At 39.5% G+C, this 23217-nt stretch overlaps 3 protein-coding genes across 3 annotated transcripts in view; all 3 read left to right on the top strand.

Annotated features, from left to right (window-relative positions):
• The first annotated feature begins 90 nt into the window (after nucleotides 1–90).
• LOC110068482 (lactadherin-like) lies at nucleotides 91–1882 on the top strand. The gene is made up of 3 exons (XM_089287730.1): nucleotides 91–231; nucleotides 587–915; nucleotides 1654–1882. Exons 1-3 carry the CDS (start codon nucleotides 198–200, stop codon nucleotides 1801–1803), a joined length of 513 nt encoding a protein of 170 aa, XP_089143856.1. The 5' UTR covers nucleotides 91–197; the 3' UTR covers nucleotides 1804–1882.
• Nucleotides 1883–2777: 895 nt separating this feature from the next.
• Nucleotides 2778–21280, top strand: LOC110068483 (uncharacterized). The gene is made up of 27 exons (XM_089287377.1): nucleotides 2778–2984; nucleotides 3517–3842; nucleotides 4648–4789; nucleotides 5425–5714; nucleotides 6129–6270; nucleotides 6784–7091; nucleotides 7493–7634; nucleotides 8302–8452; nucleotides 8888–9059; nucleotides 9167–9308; nucleotides 9891–10216; nucleotides 10580–10721; nucleotides 11340–11518; nucleotides 12082–12225; nucleotides 12788–12929; nucleotides 13183–13508; nucleotides 14028–14169; nucleotides 14617–14795; nucleotides 15251–15394; nucleotides 15968–16109; nucleotides 16386–16711; nucleotides 16978–17119; nucleotides 17999–18300; nucleotides 18719–18860; nucleotides 19526–19857; nucleotides 20058–20199; nucleotides 20704–21280. Exons 1-27 carry the CDS (start codon nucleotides 2870–2872, stop codon nucleotides 21087–21089), a joined length of 5568 nt encoding a protein of 1855 aa, XP_089143503.1. The 5' UTR covers nucleotides 2778–2869; the 3' UTR covers nucleotides 21090–21280.
• Nucleotides 21281–21458: 178 nt separating this feature from the next.
• Nucleotides 21459–23217, top strand: part of LOC110068486 (uncharacterized) — a 36780-nt gene continuing 35021 nt past the window's right edge. Inside the window, exons 1-2 of the mRNA XM_089286304.1 lie at nucleotides 21459–21883; nucleotides 22771–22924. Of these exons, the coding sequence (XP_089142430.1) occupies nucleotides 21853–21883; nucleotides 22771–22924 (185 nt within the window). The 5' untranslated portion in view covers nucleotides 21459–21852. The remainder of the gene's footprint in view (nucleotides 21884–22770; nucleotides 22925–23217) is intronic.

Below are 23217 nucleotides of genomic sequence, written 5' to 3'. Positions count from 1 at the left end.
CTTAAGTGCTAACTTTTGTTTACTATCGCGTGCTGTTGTAATTTTGTAGGCGAAGTTAGGCTTAAAAACTGTTTTCTCTTTTCCAGATTTTCCGTGGTAATTATGACATTTTCCACACGGTGTTTCACCCAATTGTCCCAGCGATCAAAGCCCGTTTTGTCAGATTGCATCCAAGAAGCTGGCGAAGTTACATTGCAATGAGAGTTGAGCTGTATGGCTGCCGAGCTCGAGGTGAGTATTTTTCCTTGAAGGAGCTAACTCACGGTATTTTGAGTTATCTTGGGCACGTACAAAATTACCTTTAAATTGAAGGAAACCTGAAAATAATGGTTTACTAAGATAGCAAAGCACCAAAGAGACAATAATAAACCATAAAGGAACAAGGATGGTTAAGAATAGAGAAGATTAACACGGATAAAAAACGGCGAACTTGGAATAGAGAAAACTTTTCAAGATGCACAAACCGTGATGTAGCTCCTTTAGCCGTTGCAGTTTGACTTAACTAGACAAAACAGAAGTGGATTTACTACAACTTTAGGTAAAGAGAGGGTGCAGGTTTAATATTTACAAGTCTTCATTCCCTCAGAAAATTTCTGCAATCGTCCCGTTGGTATTCAAAATGGCCGCATCAAGAATTCTGCCATGACAGCCTCGTCTCAGTGGGATGTAAACCATGCGGCTTGGTTGGCCAGACTTTACCGCGCGCGCCGTGGTCGGTTGATGGGGGCCTGGTCCTCACGTCATAACAACCATCACCAGTGGCTGCAGATTGACATGGGAAGGTACATGAAGTGTTCAGGTATTAACACACAGGGACGACAGGACGCTGACCAGTGGGTAACGGCGTATCAAATCCTGTATGGCTCAGATGGAACACGCTTCTCTTACGTCAGAGAATGGTGGGATAACATCAAGGTGAGTCTTCAGAGGTTAAAGGAGGTCAGTCACCTTATTTTGAGTTATTTTGGCCACAATCACCTTTAAATTGAAGGAAACCTGAAAATAACGGTTTACTAAGATAGAAAAACACCAAAGAGGTAATAATCGTCAAGAAACAAGGTTGGTTAAGGATGGAGAAGATTAACACGGATCACAAACGACGAATTTGAAAAATTTAGGCTAAAATTTTCAAGATGCGCAAACCGTGACGTAGCTCTTTTAATTTTACGTGTCGAGGAGCGCCGCCTACAAAGTTTCGGTCAGTTTCACTGGCCTTCCTCAGGAATTAAGAAATAAATTCTTAGAGATACTGATAATTTTCAGAGAAACTGTTAATTAATAGTATACAGACACTAAAACTCCCTAGCATATCTTGTGTACACAAAACTGATTGTCTCTTCCCCTAGATTTTCTAAAAAAACAAAGCAAAATATTTTGTTAGGAAATGGTTACATTTATTATAATTGTTCTTCCAATATTGTGGAGGTTACTTCCTTAGTTGTTTATCATTAATACATGCTACTATTGATCAAGTAGTTCGTCTTGTCTGACCGTCCGGGTGAGGGTAGTGCTGAAAGAACTGTCTTCTCTGAAGACGACTTTCGCTCAGTTTGATCACACAAGACGAACTACTGATAATCCTGGATTCAAACCATTTACTATTATATTTATCAAGTAGTTGAGAACATGGCATCGACTTTTGCTTCTCTACAGACGTTCCCAGGCAACTATGATAGAAATGGAATTCAGACTCGATCTTTCGATCCACCGTTCTATGGAAGATTTGTCCGCCTTGTTCCACGGGGCTGGAAGGCACATATTTCCATGCGAATGGAATTGTATGGATGTCCTTGGAGTAAGTGAATTGTCTTCTGTTGTGAAGCGATAACCAGAAGTTAGTTGTCAGATAGTTATGAGATAGTTAAACAAAGAAATTACCCAATATTGGCCCTACTGTACACCTTTGATGGTGCAACCTTGTTCCATACGGTAATCGTTGGGGTATGCATTTTTTTCAGGTAAATGTGACGTTCCACTTGGTTTGGAAGATGGCCGTATACCGAACCCCATGTTCCGAGCCTCGTCTTCATATAACTTCTATTGTGCGGCCAGAAACGCAAGACTGCATCAGCGTCGTGCTGGAAGAAACGGAGGGGCCTGGTGCTCACGTCATAGAAACAACAGACAATGGCTTCAAGTGGACTTTGGAACTGACGCGTACGTTACTAGGGTTTCCACTCAAGGACGTCATAATTCTGACCAATGGGTGACAAGTTACTATGTGTCCTTCAGCAGTAGAGGTCAGAAGTTTATAACATACAGGGAAGGCCGCAGGACAAAGGTCAGTACCTTGCTGTTCATTAATTGCTACAAGTCAATGCATTTTCTTATTCATTTGAGCCCTAAAATTATACTGCTTACAGACCATTTATTCCCATCTCACATGTTCAAATGAAAATGGTCTGCCATACAGTGTAAGATATCTTTTTGCCTCCAATGTTATACCTCAATGACGCATTTTGTTCCCATATCAAATATTGAAGGTACCGTTGGCGCAAAAGCTCCTCTATGACTTTGTCTTTCCCAACGAAGTCTTCAACTGAAACATGTTTTGACCGCTCTGCAGCTTTAAAAATAAGGCGGAAACCCAGGAGAGGGGGAATTATCTACAGTTACCCCATGCTCGAGAACTGACCCACCTTGGGGATTTGTAGGTGGTCAAATGCCTTACTGATGCCTCGAGTAGGTAGCAATGGGTGGATAACTGATCTACTTTTTCCTTGAAACAATTTTATTTCTTCTTAAACATGTTGTTTGTTGGATTCGAATGACGTTTCTAAGCAAGTAGTTTTCTTGCCTTACTGTGTCGTTCATTAATGCACTTGGTTTTTGTCTCGCACAGATCTTCCCTGGAAACTATGACCGCTTCATGGTTGTAACTAACCGCTTCTTGAGGCCCATAAAGGCTCGATTCTTCAGAATACACCCAGTCACATGGCGAAGTTGGATATCAATGAGAGTGGAATTTTTCGGCTGTATTGTCGGTAGGTGTTATGTGTACGTTATTATAAAATAACTGAGATACTACACGAGCTCTCCTTGGTCGATGAGTGTGTTTAGATGACAGTTTGTAAACACGGTTGTGACGTTTTGGAGTCGCGTGTATTTTTGAGAAATAGTTTATAAAAACAATAGAGTACTTTTCCATGTTTACATAGCCTCATCTAAACACTTGGGTGCTGGGAGAAGTTTCATAAGTTTTGCAAACTCTCGACTACGTATATCATTGAATAACTGTCTCGAATTCTCCGAACCCCTCCCCCCTCGTGTTTAGATGAGGCTATTTCAAAATGGAAAAGTAAACTATTGTTTAAATGTGACTTGTTAACATGGGATTTTACTGCTAATGGGGCAAAGAAATTTAAAAAAAGATTAAATTATTTCTCTGATCATACAGCAGCAACTTCTCTCGGAATATAAACAATTTGAGGTTCAGAAAAAAAAGGTCACTTAGCGAAAGATATCCTCTAGGCCATGAATCAACATTTTTATTCTGTAACAATTATCTTTTGCCAGGTCCACAGTGTAACAAACCATTAGGAATGCAAAATGGCCGTATAAGAGCCTCGCAGATTACCTCCTCGTCCAGCTGGGATAAGAATCATGCTGCTAACAACGGCAGGCTCCATTTGAAGAGAGCAGGTTCCCGGATGGGGGCGTGGTGTGCACGTCACAACAATCGTTACCAGTGGCTCTCGGTTGATTTTGGCCGTGCAATGAGGATCACTAAAATAGCTTCTCAGGGACGACATGACGCCCGTCAGTGGGTGACACAGTATTATTTGTCGTACAGCCAGGATGGTGTTTTTTTCGCTGACTATAAACAGAATAGTGCGAGAAGGGTAAGGGTTTGAATTTTAAGACAGTTACAACGATCAAGAAGTAACATAAAATTTAAACGCCTTATATGGCATATTAGGAAGAAATGTTCTGTGAAAGCCAAAGTGACAGTTTTGCGCCCTTGAGGGGATGTTAGTACATTCCAGGACCGAAGCAAGAAACAGGCAAACCGACTAAACCGAGGCACTTGCTTATTTGTTGTTGTTGTTGTTTATAGTCATCATAAACACCACCTATGCGTAGGAGGAGAATTTAACCATGGACATTGCTACAGTCATATTTTTTTTCTGTCTACGGCCCTGTTTTGAGCATCTTCAGATAGTTCGACCAATATGGCTTTATCCATTGGTAGTTACAAGTGTAGAAACATTAGCATTAACATTCAAATATTTTCGCAAGTTATAAGTGAGATTAGGATCTGGATAGGGCGGCTGGAATCTCCGATTTCTCGGCTAAAAATATCAAAATTCAAAAACATCAGTCCATTTCATAGTCTCCTCCGCAGCCGTTTTTTGGGATGTCACGCACATCCCAAAAACGGCTGCGGAGAAGACTACCCATTTCACAGCTCTGAGTCAGTTTTTTCAGATCTCAGCTATCAGTTAAAAACAGCTGACAGTTAAAATTGAACTCCATCAAGACCCTTGGTAAATTCTTGGATATGGCGATGACCAGGAGCCCATCACGGTGATGGGCTCCTGCGATGACTTATAACACTTCATTGACTACAGAACTTGTTTACACCACATTGACCTGTTTACATCCTTGTACTCCTGATACTAAAAACCCTTCATGTTTTTCTCTCAGTATTTCACAGGAAACAGAGATCAGAATTCTGTTGTTCAATATCGTTTGTTCCCTCGAATAATAACGCGTTATATCCGAGTACATCCATGGGGATGGTACAGACACATCTCTATGAGAGTGGAGTTCTATGGATGTGTTGCAGGTAACGTTAATAACTAAGTAGTGTAATTTTTTAATGTATTTTTTTTTTCATTTCTTTTGTATTTGTCTTAAAATGGCATACAAAGAAAGTAAATGAAAATAATAAAAAAGCTTAAAAAACATTTCGTGAAAAATATTTTTCAAAGCTTATAAGTGGTTAAGTGGTTTTGATGAAAAATGGAAGAAATATACGACAAAGAAACAAAAATGTTTTTCATTAAAATACAAAATGGATAATGCGATGCAAAGAAAAATCTCACTCGTCTTTATCTGGCAGCAAGTAAGACAAGAAGAAAAATTTCACCGAAGGGCTTTTTTTTTAACGTTTTTAGAAGTTGATATTTTACGTAATATGTCAAACACGAAAGACTGTTTGACCACATTTCCAAACACCGAGAAGAGAGTTGAAATACGACGCGTAGCGGAGTATTTTTCACGAACGTCGGGGTGTTTGAAAATGTGGTCAAACACTGTCTTGGGTGTTTGATAGATATTCTCAATCGATACTAAAACTAAGGAAGAAACGGAGAAATAAAATCTAAATAATTTTATGCTTATTATCCACACACCCTCATGTTCATCATTTTGAGTTTGAGCAGTGCAGTTTACGTCAGTGTTATATTTATCGTTCCGTAGCACGGTGTTCTGTTCCGATTGGTCTGGAAGATAAGCGCATTCGTGATGGTGCCATGACAGCCTCTACCTACTACAATCGCTACCTTGCACCATGGCATGGCCGCATCAATCACCGCTGGTCATGGAGCGCGCGGCGCAGCGTTCGTAACCAGTGGCTTCAGGTGTACTTTGGGGTCTTAGCTCGACTTACAGGAATCCGCTCTCAGGGTCGACAAGATGCTAACCAGTGGGTCAAGACCTTTATCCTGACTTTTAGTAGAGATGGATTTAAATTTGTAAAGTATCCAAAGGTAAAGTGTTCTCCAGTGATTAAGGGTAATAATAGAAGCAGTACAAGGGGTTCCTCCATCCTCTATGAGATGGGCTTGCAAGGAATTATGGTAGTTATATTCATCATCTTAGACAGGATATTTTTTCTGATGAATACAACTACCATGATTCCCGGCCCTGCAGACACGTTTCACAGAGCGAATTGACCATTCGTAAAGTTTCTCTACTCTCCTAACGAACAAAAACTTTGTCAACATCTTTTGTTCTGTCTCTTCACCACTCATCCTTTAACAACCGCTTCAAAATATCAGTTCTAACACTTAACTTAGCTTCGTTCCAAAACGCTTTGGTCTTATATGAATGTTAAAACACGGTGGGTAATTCGGTCGCATTTACAATTAATACCTGCTGTTCTATGCATTCCTGTTTGACAGGTTTTCACAGCCAACAGTGACCGTCACACAATAGTCACCAACACTTTCCCCAGATCCATAGCCGCTTCATACATCCGTGTTTATCCGCTGACCTGGTATGGCTGGATGTCCATGAGAGTGGAATTCATAGGATGCCCTATTGGTAAGTCGTTACATGAACTTATTGGTCATGTTATTATGTGCTAATAAGTCATATTTTGAGATGTACTAAATTACGCACATTCACATTGAAGGAAACCTTAAATAGTTGAACTTACTGCTTAGGTTTCAAGTCTTCGATTATCCCTCATATCTTTAAATCTTAATTCCGCAGTTGAGGTATGCTTCATATATTTACTTGCATAAGAAAGAGTCAATAAACCAAAGAGAATCAAAGATCAAAAAAGTTGATTTGAATCCTTTTTAAACGTGACGTTTTTACATTCATTTACCTTCAATTTACCTTTAATTTTCCATTTAATTTGCCTTTTTTCAAAGTTTCTTTTTATTTAACTTTGCTTAAAATTTCGTATCAGTATCTGAAACAAAAGAAAATGAGAATCAAACTGGTTATAAAATTTTCCAACTAAAACAACTGTAAGCCACAAAATGTCATAAACAAGTACAAGGTGTGGTGGACCTTCTTCTTAGTTGTTGCTGTTTTGTTGCCATTTAGCCCCACTTTGCAACCGTCCACTGGGCCTGGAATCTGGAAGAATCCCCAATGCACGAATCACCTCCTCATCGGCTTACAATGGACGCTACACAGCACCAAATGGACGACTTCACAAGCCTTTCTGCTGGATTGCCAGACATAACAATCGTAACCAGTGGTTTAAGGTCGACTTTTTAAGAACTACAACTGTGCGAAAGATTGTTACACAGGGAAGACGAGATGCCAACCAGTGGGTGACAAGATACAAGCTGACATACAGCTTGGACACGCTGCACTGGGCAACCTACAGACAGAGAAGTCAGGATAAGGTCAGATTTGTTTCCTTTTGATGCTTACAGATGGTATAAGTCAAGACAATTCAATCTTTATTTAAACACGAAATCGTATCATATTTACACTATGGTCTTCCTAAGATTCGAGTTGAAGCTTATACAACTGGGCATGTGTCTAAATGACCAGTTATCAGCTCGAAGCAGAACAGTTATTAAAGTCCCTGTAAGTATAGCAGTTTGACGTTTAACTGTCTGTTATTGGGTGCAACCTATCTTGCAACACTGCCTCATTGTGGTTTTGCAGAAAAACAAATCGTGCACATGTTAACTTAGCAACGGACGTTTTTGGCAACGTGTGTATTACCTCAGTTCCTTATAGTGATAGTGAAGTGCTTTCAGCTCATTTAGATGAACAATGTTTTGTTTACTCTTTGTAGTACTTCACTGCCAATCGTGACCGTATCAGCGTTGTGGATAACGTCCTGTCTCCACCAATACAAACTCGCTATCTTCGTCTGCACCCGTGGGGATGGCATGGCTACATCTCCATGAGAGCCGAGTTTTATGGCTGCAGAGCAGGTAATGGTCTTAAGTGATACACAGTATTCAATAGACAGAAAGAAGGTCTTTAGTAGAAATGTGACTTGCTTGCATGATATTGCAGTTATTAATTCAAAATCTTATGGACAGTTATTTTCTACTGTTTTCCTGTTCTGGCCAGAGAGCTGACTGTCGTTTGCTCCAATTTTGAGTTTGGGGCACTTCACCCCTGTCTCATCAACCGACCTTGAGAAAAAAACGTTGTATGTTGTTGTTGTTTTCATATAACACACAACTATAGGTGCATCCTCGGAGACCCAGGGGTAAATAGTCCCGGTTGCCTTCTTTCTGACCCAAAAATATTGACCCGACTCTCCCACTTAGTCCTTGAGGATGCTATACGTTGAGACAAAATAATAATAATAATAATAATAATAATAATAATAATAATAATAATAATAAAAAGAATTCAGAGGCCTTTTGGCGACTCAACCCACCCTTACCCACGGCTCCCGGGAATATAAGAATAACGGTACCCATTTCGTGAAGAATAATTTCACTTTGTTCTTGTTATCAAAACTCGAAGAAATTTAGTTCAGTTGCACGTTATTAATTACTCATTCAGCCGAGTTACATGTACTTTATTACTCATTCAGTTGTTACTTATGCATTCCTTTTGGCTAATCTCTTCCTTGGTTCATATAAGATCCTTGTGATGTTCCCTTGGGAATGGAGGACGGTCGCGTTACCAAACAAGCTGTTACGGCATCGTCCATGTACAACTATTACTACGGACCGTGGAATGCCAGACTTCAGTCCAGGAATCACGGCTATGTTCGAGGAGGTTGGATCGCAAAGTGAGTACTGTACGATTACATTTGGACACGCTCAGACTTAATTTTGTGGTTTCGTTCAGTGTTTCGGCAAAATACCTCTTTATCATATTAACTTTTTATATTGTTGTAAGTAAGTAAGGTTTTGGTGTTCCCAACAGGCCATATTCGTGTTCTCGATATAGGGCTGAAACTAGCTGACAATGTAGCTCATGCGGAGGAATATCAATAAAAACAGATTACCATCATTTGCATTTGAAATGACTCATCAGCCTCAGTTGCAAGTTAGTTCCAGTCCAATACCGAGAATACGAAAATGCCCTATTTGTAGAAAATGGCCTATTTTTCTTTGGCCAGTTTCCCTTCAGTATCATGTATGATAGAAAAGAAACTTACTTTGCCAGAGAAACTGGCACTTGAACTTATCTATGCTGTTATGTCTTACTTATCTACCGCCAGGTACAACAATGCCAGGCAGTACTTGAATATAGACCTGGGCACAGTCTCTCGACTCAAGCGAATCGCTACCCAGGGTAGATATGACGCTGACCAGTGGGTCACGAGTTATGCAGTGTCCTACAGTATGAACAATGTCAGATTCATCCCATATAGGGAAGGAAGAAGGATTAAGGTGAAGTAATTTTCTTTGTCAATGTCATTAATTTAAGTAGCCTTCTGTGAAGTTTGCATGTGAAATAACTTTCTGACGTGTTCTCTTGTTTCATTTGTTTTACACAGGTTTTCAAAGGGAACTTCGAGAGGAACTTCGTCGTAACCCATCGCTTCCTGCGCCCTTTCAAAGCACGGTATGTTCGTATTCACCCCCGAACATGGCGCAGTCACATCTCCATGAGAGTGGAACTCTATGGTTGCAGATTAGGTGAGGCCAGCTGAAGCTAAATAATTCTGATGCAAGTAATCTTGAGGCCACAAACACCTTATAAAACAAACAAAAAAGGGAGTAATCTAAAAAGTAGCAGTAACCTTGTGGGTGACGCGAAATTTCCAACAACAGTTACGGAACTTTGTGATATACAGTAGAGTATGAAAAGACTTTGATGTAACAAATTCCAACTTATAACAAACTGCATGATTTCTTCCCAGCGAATTTATAAATTGCTTGGGCCGTAACTAGTAAGAGGCCAACCGAGACACTTGCCTTTTTGTTTTTGTTGTTTACAGTCATCATAAACACCCTAAATAACTAAGAAGAGAATTTAACCATAAACATTGTCTCACTCATACTTTTTTCATGGAGTTTGCTTCAGTCATTTTTTTCATGGACATTGCTTCAGTCATACTTTTTTCATGGACATTGCCTTATTAAATTTTTTGTCTGGCTATATGGCCATGAATGGTCTTGTACAATTGAAGTTCTTACGAGGAGAAACATTTTCATACCGAAGTCTTCTCGAAAACCAGGAACGTCTCTGTAAAAATGTATGTGATGTTGCCTTCACAGGTAAACTGTGTAATCGTCCGTTGGGAATGCAGAATCGCCGCATCAGAAATGTCGCCATTACGTCATCATCTCGCTGGGATAATCATCATGCTCCTTATTTAGCTCGGCTACAAAACCAACGCAGGGGGAGGTACATGGGCGGCTGGTCTGCAGGAGCGAATAACGCCTTCCAGTGGTTACAAATTGACTTGGGGAGACCCACTAAAATCGTCCGTATATCGACTCAAGGTAGACCCACCGTTAACCAATGGGTCACATCATATTATCTACTGTACAGTCTGGATGGAGTTTACTTTGCTTTTTATTTTGAACGCAATACGAGGAAGGTGGGTTTCATTTCGAAATATTCTTGCACAGCTAAAATATCGTGGCTGCTAGTGGACGGGGAAATAAGTCGGGAAATAAGAAACTTATTTCGCGATCGGCTAATACTCGGGAACTGAAAATGCTTAACATTTTTGTCAAAGTCAGTGTAAAGTCAAGACGTTTTATTTTAAGGTCGCTGCATGTTTTGATAAGGGGCCGGCATTGTACGGCCAATGCTAGATACTTACTACCAACGAAATAACAGCAAATTAAAAGCGTAATTGGGCTACTTTTTGTTCGATCCGTCATATCACATGTACGGTCAGTGAAAATTGTATTTCATTCCTTAACCTGAGGTACTTTACTTGATCTTCGTTCATCAGATTTTCCAAGCCAACCGCGATAGGAACACAGTTGTTTCCCATGCCCTTGTTCCACCAATCCGAGGCCGTTTTGTGCGACTTCACATCAGGTCCTGGTACCGACACATCTCAATCAGAGTTGAGCTCTATGGCTGTACAATCGGTAAGGTTAACTGTTTCTTCTAGTGCAGTGACTTATTTTCATTTTACTTTATTCTTCTGATATCAGCTTGAAATATTGTTATGGTTTCCGTAGGCCCTAAAAAAATGATTTCGGGAATTTTTTTTCCAATGGCCAAACAAGTGCTAGCGTTTAATATTTGTTGATCCTAGCCAGAAAATTCAAAGTCAGAGTTAGAGTTTTGTTTCTTCTGGTTTTGGTTTTAAGTTGTGTTGGTGATGACCATTTTATAATGATCAATGAACAATGTTTTCCCGTTAAAGAAAGTAAAGCAGCACATTTTTAGTGTAAATTTGATCAATCGAATTATAGTCAGTGAAAATAAACCAGCTCCCTGGCATCTTTAGCTTTTTAGTTATTTCAGGGAGCTGGTAACCTTTCAATTTTTCAAAAGATCATTTGAAATGATTGTACATATAAGCTATTAAATGGGGTAAATAAATTCTGTTGTTGTGGAAAAATGTTTTCTAGTAATTTGGAAGTCAGCAAAGATTCGGAAGTTTCGGTGTGTCGTTTTGTCATTGTATTGAACAGTATTTTGAAGCTTTTTCTTCATGCAACTTGAACTTGAAATTATGTGTTCTCTTATGTACTTTCAAGGACGATGTAAGGTTCCTATTGGTATAGAAGATCGCCGCATCCCAAGCGGTGCACTGTCTGCCTCTTCAAGTCACAACTCTAGACATGGCCCAGATCGCGGGCGGCTCAATATGGTTGCTGGTCGTGGTAGGACTGGTGCCTGGTGTGCCCAGAGAAATAACGCTGGACAATGGCTGCAGGCAAGTATACATTGGTTAACTCTGGGACAACTTTTACAAGTATAGTCAAAATAATTGTATGAATGCGAGTGCAGTGAAGGCTTTATTTGAAAATTCTCTCAAAATTGCAGGAACCATAAGGCGAGCGCAATTTAAAATAATTTTCATATATCATGAGTAATGTAAATCCTTGATTGTTCGATCTTTCATACGATTACTCATTTATTTTATGACTATGAAAATTACGAATGCGCCTGTATAATTTGCGCTGTAGTGCAAATGAAAAATTAACTATATTTTTGCTTGTTTCAGCCGATCACAATGAAGTAACTTTCTCAGTCAGTGATAAATAAGGACAGGAAATACATAAATTCTGAATCTAGGCTTAACCGGTTTCTTAAGTCAAATTAGAAAGTAATTAGGTTGCGTGTACTCTAAGCCAAAGACTCTTAAGCTAACTGGTTGGGTAGTAATGAGGGATTCAATTTTTTCTTGACATAACTGAACAATTTTCATTGTCACAATAGTTCGTTTTAGTACTCTTTCATTGATTTGGTTAATAATATTAATTTACCTGTAATTAGGTTGACTTTGGTGTCTTGGGTCGCCTAGAGGGCGTGGCTACTCAAGGAAGGCAAGATGCTCACCAGTGGGTGACGTCATATATTGTGTCATACAGCAGAAATGGAAGAACATTCTTCTCTTACAAGCAGTACGGACGAACAAGGGTGCGTTGATTTGTCTACATAAACATGGAATGCATGTGAATGGTACTGCTCACTCACATGGGAATCTCCAACTTTCAGTAGTATACTTCGCACGATGTGCTACTGTATAAAAGCCATTTTTCTAGATTATTTTCCCCAGAGCTAGAAAAAAATGAAGTTAATGTTCAAAGTATATTCAAGAATTGCTTCATATGGCATCTTAATCAAAGAAGAAAATTTAGTTTCAAAGGCGGTCTTAATTTACCGTAAGGGTGACTTGGCACATCGTGACAAACGAGGATACGTACAATTTTAGTCCTGAAATACTTCTCTAGTCTTGACTTACTTCACATTTAGCTTGCATTTTTTTTCCTATATCATCAGCTGAAAATTCGTTTGATTTTCTACTTTGTAAATGAAACGTAAAAGTATCACTTTTAATATGCCCTGAGTTGAACTTTAAAGCTCACAAAATGATATGTGCTTTGGCTTAACAATAATTTGACCATACATAAAATGACGGTAGGTGAGTGTTATATAGCAATATTGTTACTAACAGTGACCATGTGCGTATTTCTTGTAGGTATTCCGTGGTAATTTTGATCGCCATACAGTGGTAGCCTACAGATTTGTCCCGCCTTTTAAAGCACAGTTTGTACGAATCCATCCCAAATCTTGGCGCAGCCACATCTCGATGAGGGTTGAATTCTATGGCTGTCTGGCTGGTATGTACAGTACCTCAAGCAATATGGTAGTTGTCACATGTGTATAATAGCAAACTTGTGATTAACATTTTTTAAGCAGGTTTCGTTTTTAGTGGTATGTCGAAATGGAAGTGGGACACGAGTATAAATTCTACAAGCATTTGCTGTCTGGTGTTGTGTGCCAGATTTGTTCACAACTATTATCATCCTAAAAGTGCAATTTGGTCTACACGTATGCATGTTCAGTAATTAACTCCAAAATCTCAATTTCCAGTTCGACCGTGTGCCGCTCCAGTTGGCATACAGAGCGGCCGAATCAAGAACACTGCTATGACTGCGTCCTCATCCTATAATGTGTTCCACGGTCCATACCTCGCTCGACTCCACCGCTCACGTACTGGCCGCTATATGGGAGCCTGGGTAGCACGTATACGAAATGCCAATCAATATCTACAGATCGCTCTGGGTCGACCAATGAAAATCACAGGAATTGCGACACAGGGAAGGCATGACGCTAATCAGTGGGTAACGCGTTATTTGGTGGCTTTCAGCCAGGATAACATGCACTTTGAGTACTACATGGAGTACGGGAATTTTAAGGTATGCAGCTAAGTTGTGGGATTCTTATGTGGAAAAAAACAGAAGCAAGTATCTGCTAACTGTTGAAAGCCACTGAAAAGAGCAGTTTTTCTTCTCAAGCCTATTGTTACCTCGCATGTCTCAGATCAAAGCATAAAATCAGTAAGGAATTTTTTGTCTGAATTTCAGTCATACACCTGTCTTGTTAGGGATAGCAATGAAGGGGAAACTGGTCAACAAAATATTTTTTTCTCTCAGACTTTATGCCTGTTAGCCTTAGCAATAACTTCAACAATGTATAATTTTGTTTGGACTCTGCCGCGCTTGGCAAAGCAGGTAAATGTTGGAATAAATACGAAAACTATAAAATAAGAGCCGTTGTTTTGATATACCAACAAGTTCTTGTAAGTAAACTGGAGCTATCATAAAAAGAATAGGAACATAACGGGAGGAACCGAATCGAAAGCATTCAGGTTTAAATCGACAAATATATTTGAATCCTACTAACATTACGCAAAAATATCTTTTCCTCTTTTGCAGTATTTCCCAGGCAACAATGATCGTCACTCTGTGAAGACCCAAGCGTTCTCTCCGCCAATCAAAGCTGTGTATTTCCGTGTCGTACCCAAGGGCTGGCACAGTTACATAGCTATGAGACTGGAACTTTATGGGTGCCCAGAGCGTAAGTGAATAGGTTTTTGGATTGTTTTAATTACGTTATTTGTCGTCAAAAACTCGCCAACTGGCTACATAAACCTCACACCTAGCATACCAGAATGAAAGGAAAAGGAGAATTTTCTGAAGTCTGTTGTTGTGTCGCGGGAGAAAATCAAACAGTTAGATTGTGAACCCTAAGAAACCCTTAATGATACACTGTAACTATCCCTGTGTATTGATCTAAGTTCTAATTGCACCATAAACATGCCCAACTTATATCAAATCAACTGTTCACAAACTTTTCAGGGTCGTACGGTGAGCCTGTTGAACTCAAGTTTTACGTTTTGTTTTTCAGTTGGCTCATGTGCGCCTAAGATATTTGAGATCTGAAGTTGAACTGCGTTGTACAAGTAAATCAGCAGTGAAATAACAGCCTAACAATACATGCCTTTTCTCTTTTTTTTTTTTCTAGACAAGTGTAACATGCCTCTAGGCATGGCGGACCGGCGTATTGCCAATCCGTTAATCACAGCTTCATCGTACCACAGTTTCTATTGTGGACCATGGAATGCTCGCCTGCATCAGAGGAGAGTGGGAAGATTGGGTGGATCATGGTGCGCGCGTAGAAATGATCTCAAACAGTATTTGCAGGTACAGTGAATAGTTCAAATGGGTACTAAGCGTATATACTCGATGAAAAATAAAAATGTTTAATTTTTCTCTATGGGTTTTCTAGGGCCTCGAAACCAAAAAGAAGATATCAATCAATCAATCAACCAATCAATCAATCAATCAATCAATCAACTTTAAATACGCACTATTTGCAGAATAGGCTTCCTACGTTATAGACAGTCGAACTCTCTGGGGAAACGAAAAATAGTTCGAAATATCGGGATTTCGAAAAAGCCGATAGTAAATGAGTGAAGGGCAAATCCAAAGGAAATGGGTTTGAGTTGCAAATAACGAGGAATTCGAAATAACCGAGTTTGAATTAGTGGTGTCCAACGGTACCACTGTACAACTGTACAAGATGTCTTTGAGTGAACAAATGTGCGTATTAGTTTCACAAACTGTTAGCTTTTATCTCACATACGATTTCCTTGCAGATTGATTTTGAAGCACTGACTCGTGTAACAGGCATCGCCACTCAGGGCCGACATGACGCAGAACAGTGGGTCAAGACTTACAGAATAACTTACAGCCGTGATGGATCTACTTATAAATATTACGCCGAACGAAAAGTAATCAAGGTAAAATGTGTCCTCAGGCGATACCCTAAGAAGCTTTTAACCAAATAATACTGTTACCAGTTTGGCCGCTAGCGTGATCTGTTTCGGACCTTTGCTGTAATTTCATTGACTAGCATGTATTTCTAGTAACACCTGACACATATCTATATTTGGGATCGTCCAAGACTGAAATCTTGATGAAACACTGTTTTTAGTAATGTCTCGGAGACATGTTCACTCCATTGAACAAGCACCAGTTAAGGTCAGCTTTGAGGAAGAAATTTGTATCAAGTCTGCAGTTTTCATCACCTACGTACGTTACGACATGTTGCCTTAACCTCATTGTGCACTACTGACGTGTTAATGTTCCGAATGCTCACGAGTAGTCACAATGTTTTAATAGTAAGAGTACAAAACTGTGCGAAAATTTGCCGAGAAACGTTTGTTCTTCTTCCGACTATATTACTTGGGACGTGCTAATCATTTTCAGTTATTTGCCGATACGTTTAGGATTCTAGTGAAGTTTCTGCCCCCTCGGCTTTTCTACAGATCTATCGACTCAACTAATTTTGTACGATTTCATTTTTATTGCAGCTATTCCGTGGCAACTACGACCGTTACATCGTGGTAACACACACCCTTAACAAACCATTTGTTGCTCGATACATTCGTGTTCACCCCAGAGCGTATCGTGGATGGATGTCTATGAGGGTTGAGTTCTTCGGATGTATCATCGGTCTGTACCTTTTATATGTAATATCAAACACGAAAAACCGTGTTTGACCACATTTCCAAGCACCGAGAAGAGAGTTGAAAAAGGGACGCGTAACGGAGTATTTTTTGACAAACTTCGAGGTGTTTCGAAATGTGGTCAAACACTATCTTGATTTGTTCATCGGATAGTGTTATCCACCCCTTGAATAACTGGGTCCTGATGGATGGAAATTATCTAGCCTTTCAACAATCAAGTTTAGGAACGATACTTACTTTGCTTACCAACTGTAACTTGTAGGACCACAATGTAATCGCCCAATGGGAATGGAAAACCGCCGCATACGCAGCAACCAGATCAGCGCCTCATCCGAGTGGGATGCAAACCACGGCGCGCGCTTGGCCAGATTGAACCAGAAGCGAACGGGAAGGACTATGGGCGCATGGTCAGCAAGGGTGAACAACCATCATCAATTCCTGCAGATTGACATGCGAGTACCGATGAAGGTGACAAGTGTTGCGACTCAAGGAAGAAGTGATGCTAGTCAGTGGGTGACGAAATATATGCTGTCGTATAGTATTGACGGAGCACATTACACCATTTATTGGTCACAAGGAAGACCTTGGGTATGTCACTGTTTGAGTAGACCGTATTCGTATTCTTGCTGTTGGACTGGAAATATAGCTTGCAATGGAGGCTCATGTGGGTAATATCATTAACAAACGATGAATACATTTGCGTTTGAAAAGATTCCTTGCGTTAGCCTCAGTTGCAAGCTAGTTCCGGTCCAATACCGATAATACAAATATGGTCTGTTGGTTTCGGTGTAAAGACAAAAAGTAGCTTTGTTAATTGCTTTTGCTGTTAATCTCTTTCTCTTTTATTTTGTTAGTATTTCCTTGGAAACCGTGATAGGAACACTATCAAACAGCACAGACTCTTCCCAGTCGCCCGCGCGAGATTCATACGTTTTCTACCCAGAGGGTGGTACAGACACATTTCCATGAGAGTTGAACTCAATGGCTGTCCAGCTGGTAAACATTGTTTGTTTGTTTACTGATACTTTAGTTAAGATCGAGTAAGAGAATTAAATGAGCGCATGTAATAACTTCAATTTGCAACATAAATATAATAGGCTAATCAATTTATAACTTAATTTAAACTTAAAATATAAAATACTAAAACATTTGCTCACGTATGGTAGGCAGAACGATTCTAACTAATGCACAAATATCAATTACAGGTGTCGAATATAATATAATGTCTCTCTCATAAGTTAAAATGTTTGATATTAGCAGCGGTTTTGTCGTCCAGAGAGTACCAGAGTTTTAGTCCATAGCACGCAAATGTATTTAGACCGTACTTAGAAGTGCTTACTCTTGTAATTCTAATCTATTACTTTTACTAAGCTTAGGGTGTCGCAAACGTACCATTGAACTAATGTTCTACCTTTTTATTTTGAAACTATCTGGCGAAATATTTACCTTACACCATTTTTCTTGCCGATTCTGCTCACCTTCACAATACAACATTGACTCACGTGTGGAAAGTAGAAAGATTCTAGCTATTGCAGAAACAGCGATTACATGTGTAAAATGTCTCTCTCCTACTTTCCTTGGTGAAAGTTTTGATGTTAACAGTAAAGTTTTAGTTTGTCGCCTACAGAGTTCCAGAGGTTTGGTCCATAGTACCTAGATTAATTTAGACTGCCATACTTAGAAGTGTGTACTCTTTTAATTATAATTTAATACTTCTAATCAAGTTGTGGCAGCTACACAAGTAGTTGAACTAATGTTCTACTTTTTTATTTCGAAACTCTGGCGTTATATTTACCTTACATCGTTTTCCTCGGAGTGGTTTCTTCCCACATCAACATAAGACATAACTGATCTGTTGACTCTCCGACTTCTCAGGACGCTGTGCTCTTCCACTTGGCTTGGAGGATAAACGAATCGTAGACGGAGCCCTTAGTGCCTCGACATACTACAATCACCACTTGGCGCCATGGCTGGGACGAATCAACTCTATCCGCTCTTGGAGCGCACGTGTTAATAATGCTCGACAGTGGCTTCAGATATGCCTCGGTAATATTGCACGTGTTACAGGAATTGTAACACAAGGCAGACGAGATGCTCATCAGTGGGTGACTCGGTATGTGTTGTCCTATGGAGATGGGTCCATCTTTAAAGCTTACAGGGAAAGGAGGAAAGTTAGGGTAAGTTCTCTGAGGTTTGTGTTCAGATGTTCATCTTAAACGTATTGTTGTGGCGAAATTGCGTTTATGAACATTCTGAAATGCATATAGGGTATAGAAAGGCTTCAAAGAATTTAGTCAACTAAATAAGAATTCCTTTAATAAGAAATTTGTTTTTCGTTCGCACACACAAAATTTGCTAAGGACGCTTGTCCAAGAGATTAATTTGTGTCTGACTGGCTTTAAATTTCGTTGACTAGTGAATGCCAACACACCACAATCCGTAAGGCCACCAAAGTATGCGTAGCTTTGAGAACAATTTTCAAAATAGCCCGCACATCGCGTTCGTACGTCGAATAACTGAATCCATTACGTACCAGTAGCAATTATGCTAAAGCACTTAGTTTTCAACTATTCTTTCACCACTTTATCTTGCTAGATGTTCCGTGGTAACTCAGACAGAAATTCGATCGTATCATATACCTTGTTGCGACCATTCAGAGCACAGTATGTCCGTATTCACCCTAAAGCCTGGAGAAGTCACATATCCATGAGGGCTGAACTTTACGGATGTCAGAGAGGTACGATTAGAAATTATCAGTCTTGTGGAGGTGTTTGACTTAAAGAAGAGTCTGCTTGGATAGATTTCTAATTTAGAGAACTGTCAGTCCTATCGTGAAGAATTTTCTGACTTAATTGGGGAAGTGACAGTCTTAGAGAAGTGTGCGACAAATACTTCTCTTACAGAGAAGTGTGTACCTTAAGGGGTGGCTTAAGCACACAGACACACTGAGGTAAACTTGTTAAAATGTCGTCTGAGAGCTGTAAAGAGGTGGCTTACCATTTATCAGAATAAACGGCTGGAATGACCTTTAAATAGTAAGGGTTTTTCCAAAATCAGCAAATCAACCGAACGATATGGCGCTTACCATTTACAATTCAATTTCCCGTTGTCGTTTCCGGATGATGAGAGACTGGAAACTGGAAAATTTATCAAATGGGAAGGAAATTTCCGCCGTTCCATTCCGAACGAAAAAAGAGGACTACTTCTGGAGGTAGTCTATCATTACCGAACGGATTTTCTGGAAAATTACTGTTCCATTTGACTTCAGTTCAACTGGAATTTTTGGATTTTCAAGCTAAATGGTAAGCGCCCAATCTCTCTGGTTTAATGAAGGAGTTGACTGTCAAAATAATTTGTTCTTACCTGATAAAAAGGGAACAAAAAATTAATTATGTTTTGCAGAACTGACAAGAGTTTGTAGCTATCCTCTTGGCGTCCAGAGCGGTCGCATCAAAAATGCTCAGATTACTTCATCATCCATGTGGGACCGCTACCACGCACCATTCCTTGGACGACTGAAGCGCGTGCGCACTGGTCGGTACGTGGGAGGCTGGGCAGCCAGACACAACAATCATCACCAATGGATTCAGTTTGATATGCGCCGCATCTACAAGATCACCATGTTATCAACACAAGGAAGGAAAATTGTCAAACAGTGGGTGACACGCTATACGCTTGCACACAGTGTGGATTGCGTGCACTTTGTACCTTACAAACAAAGAGATCGACTGAAGGTAGGAATGAAATTTTTCCTCATAAAGAGACGCTTCTAGATGCACATTTTATTCATGAATCATGAAGTAAATCAATTGTTTATTTAAAAATCAAAACCGTATTAACAATTGATATGGCAATAAGCAAGTGAAAATTCATAAAATAGGTCTATATATTTTTTCAGTTGAATTCAATGAAACCGTTTTTTTTTTTCTTGTAGTACTTCGTTGGAAACTATGACGGAGCTTCAATCGTCACGAGGACATTGACTCCTCCAATGACAGCACGGTGTGTTCGTATTCACCCTCGTGGTTGGTACAGACATATCTCCATGAGAGTTGAACTACACGGCTGCACACCAGGTGAGATGAATACTTTGGGACTACAGAAATCACTTGTCCAGTTAACAGGGTGTCTGCCTTAACTGGTTTGATTTATGAGAACCTTTCTTAAGACACTAAGTTTTTGCTGTCCGTTATTATATGAGCTCCCGATATTGAGTTTTTACTTAGGTTACCTTTGCTCCTCCTGGAGTATAGGTCATCAATGAGAGTCCTCCAACGCTGTCTGTAATGTCGTGTGTCATATTCTCCAGCTGATCACTGTATGTCTAACATCTCCCTCTAGACGATATTGAGTGATTACCCACTTATGGGTTTCAACTGTAGTACTCCAATATTCAGTCAAGATGATAAGTAGAAATAAGAGAGGAAAATGTAAGTTCCAGCTACTCCAACACAGTCATAACAAGGCGTAAGAAGAACAGAAAGCGGACGATGTAAAAGCTATCTGCACAATTCTCATTGCTTATTGGCACATGTTGAAAGTAACCGTAGTTCATTCATATTCTTCTTTCTTTGTTCCAGAGCGTTGTGACATCCCTCTTGGCTCAGAAGACGGCCGCTTGCCCGACGTCGCTTTCACCGCTTCCTCCATCTACAACGCCCATTATGCCGCTTATCAAGGCAGGCTAAATGCCATGCGCAGTGGCTCGAAATTTGGTTCATGGATTGCACGGTACAACAACAGACGGCAGTGGTTCCAGATTGACCTCGGAAACAAAGCAATCGTGATTAAGATTGGAATTCAAGGACGATATGACGCTAATCAGTGGGTGAAGAGTTACACAATTGCTTACGGGATGAACGGATTTCATTTCCGCTTCTACAAGGAAGGGGGGAGAACAAGGGTATGTCTCACTAAGTTAAAGGAGCTCAGTCATGGTTTGTACATTTTGAAAAGTTTAGCTTAAATTTTTCAAATTCGTCGTTTGCAATCCGTGTCAATCTTCGCCATCCTTGACCATCCTTGTTCCTTTATCGCTTATTATTATCTCTTTGATGTTTTTCTATCGTAGTCATGAACTATTATTTTCAGGTTTCCTTTCATTTAAAGGAGACTTGGCCTTTAGTACGTGGCCAAAAAAAAAAAAAAAAGGACAAAGCACCGTGACTGAACTCCTTTAATTATAATCCATTTTAATCCTCATAAAATGGCCATTCAAAGGGCAAATAGCCGTTATTGAAGTTATCAGAGGTTTGGCATACTTCAAAGGCGAAAAGGTCAATTCTCCAGGTTCCATGCACTGAATTGACATTACATCTTGAGTAGTGGGTTTTTTTTTTCTGTCCTGACCTGACATGATGGAGGTGTACAAGGTATAAATTGGTTGAGATGTAAGAGTAATTGTGTTTCTACTTAGTCCTAGCGAATGTGAGTGTGTGGTTTTCTATAATTAACATGCACCACTAAATAAAATTTCATGAAGTTATGAAATCAGCTGTTTTCCTTTTATTTCTGTAAAGACTATCCATGTGTCAAACAACTGAAAATATCACACATTAACAAATACTTGTTCTCAACTGCATAGCTTTACTTGTTGATTTAAACTTTTTTCCAAACAGGTTTTCCAAGGAAACTCTGAGAGGCAGATAGTGGTTATCAGTCGCTTCCGGACACCGATTCGTGCTCGCTTTGTAAAACTTTATCCCAGAACTTGGCATGGTCATATTTCTATGAGACTTGAGTTGTATGGCTGCAGTAAAGGTAAAAATACTAAATGTTGGGAAAAAAACTTGTCACTTCGTAAGTGAACCCATTTTAACTTAGAGTTTTACTTTGATTTGGTTTAAAAGTGAACATGAAAACCTGAAAGTACTGCTCAATAGCTTTGATTTGAAGAGTTGCAATTTAGGATTTCATCTACGAATTAAACTTTGCAACTCTGACCTACATTAATCAATGATTTCCTTTTTTGATTGAATGAAAGAAGGGGTTTAAGTTAAGAAGAACTTACAAACCTTAGTTAACGTTAGTTAACCTTGATTAACCCCTAACACTGAAATTTACTTGATTCAGTTCAACCATATTTTGTTTAAAAAAAATTGCATACTTCCAAAAAAATTCGCACGTTAAATTTCGGACGTTTAATTTTCAGACACTTTTTATCTCATTTCGGACAAATTTCGGACACTGTGAGCAAACAAAGCTAAAGTAAATTTACGCCTACAAAACACGAATTGAACTGAAGCAACATCTGTAAAAACGATAGTTTTACTGCAACCTCGTGGCTTTAGAGATATGCATGAACCGAGGCGTAAATGACACAAATTCTATCGAGCCGTTACGTATCTCAATCAGTTTCTCAGCTAGAGTTCGCCTCATAAAGGAACCTAAGAGCTTTGAAGCAACTTAAAAATGTTATACTGTACTGTAAATGTTTCGGACGTTTGAAATTTTGGACGCTTCAAAATTTCGGACTTTTTTATTTTCGGACGCTTTTTTTTGTCCGAAATTATAATCGTCCGAAAGTTTTTGCAGGTAATGTAAATGGAAACGACTATTTTCACTTTTAACGATAGAACTTCTCGCTGTCCATGGAGCGAGTGTTAAATTTCACCAATTTTTTTATGAATTTCTTTTTCTTTTTGCAGGTCACATGTGTAATCGACCTCTTGGCATGATGACGGGAGGCATTAAAAATTCAGCCATCACAGCGTCGTCCATGTGGGACAAATTCCACGGTCCTCATTTAGCCAGGCTTAATGCACGACGCATGGGCAGATACCAGAGCGCTTGGTCAGCCAGGTAATGCAGGCTCTAGAAAACGGAAGCTTTGTCCCACCCCACTCTCGTCCCACAAGTAACTGGGGTGACATAACAAGTACCATTTTGTCCTGCGCGTCTTGAAAATTTTAGCCTAAAGTTTTCAAGTTCATCATTTGTAATCCTTGTTAATATTCTCTATCCTTAACCATCCTTGTTCCTTTATGGTTTTTTATTATCTCTTTGGTGTTTTTCTCTCTTGGTAAACTATTATTTTCAAGTTTCCTTCAATATAACAAAAACAACTCAAAACATCGTGACAAAGCTCCTTTAAA

This window comes from Orbicella faveolata, unplaced genomic scaffold (assembly GCF_042242905.1).
Source record: "Orbicella faveolata isolate gen_17 unplaced genomic scaffold, um_ofav_v1 contig_14, whole genome shotgun sequence".
Classification (NCBI taxonomy): Eukaryota; Metazoa; Cnidaria; class Anthozoa; order Scleractinia; family Merulinidae; genus Orbicella; species Orbicella faveolata.
The sequence above is the reverse complement of the archived record's forward strand: the minus strand, read 5'-3'. Positions and strand labels throughout refer to the sequence as shown.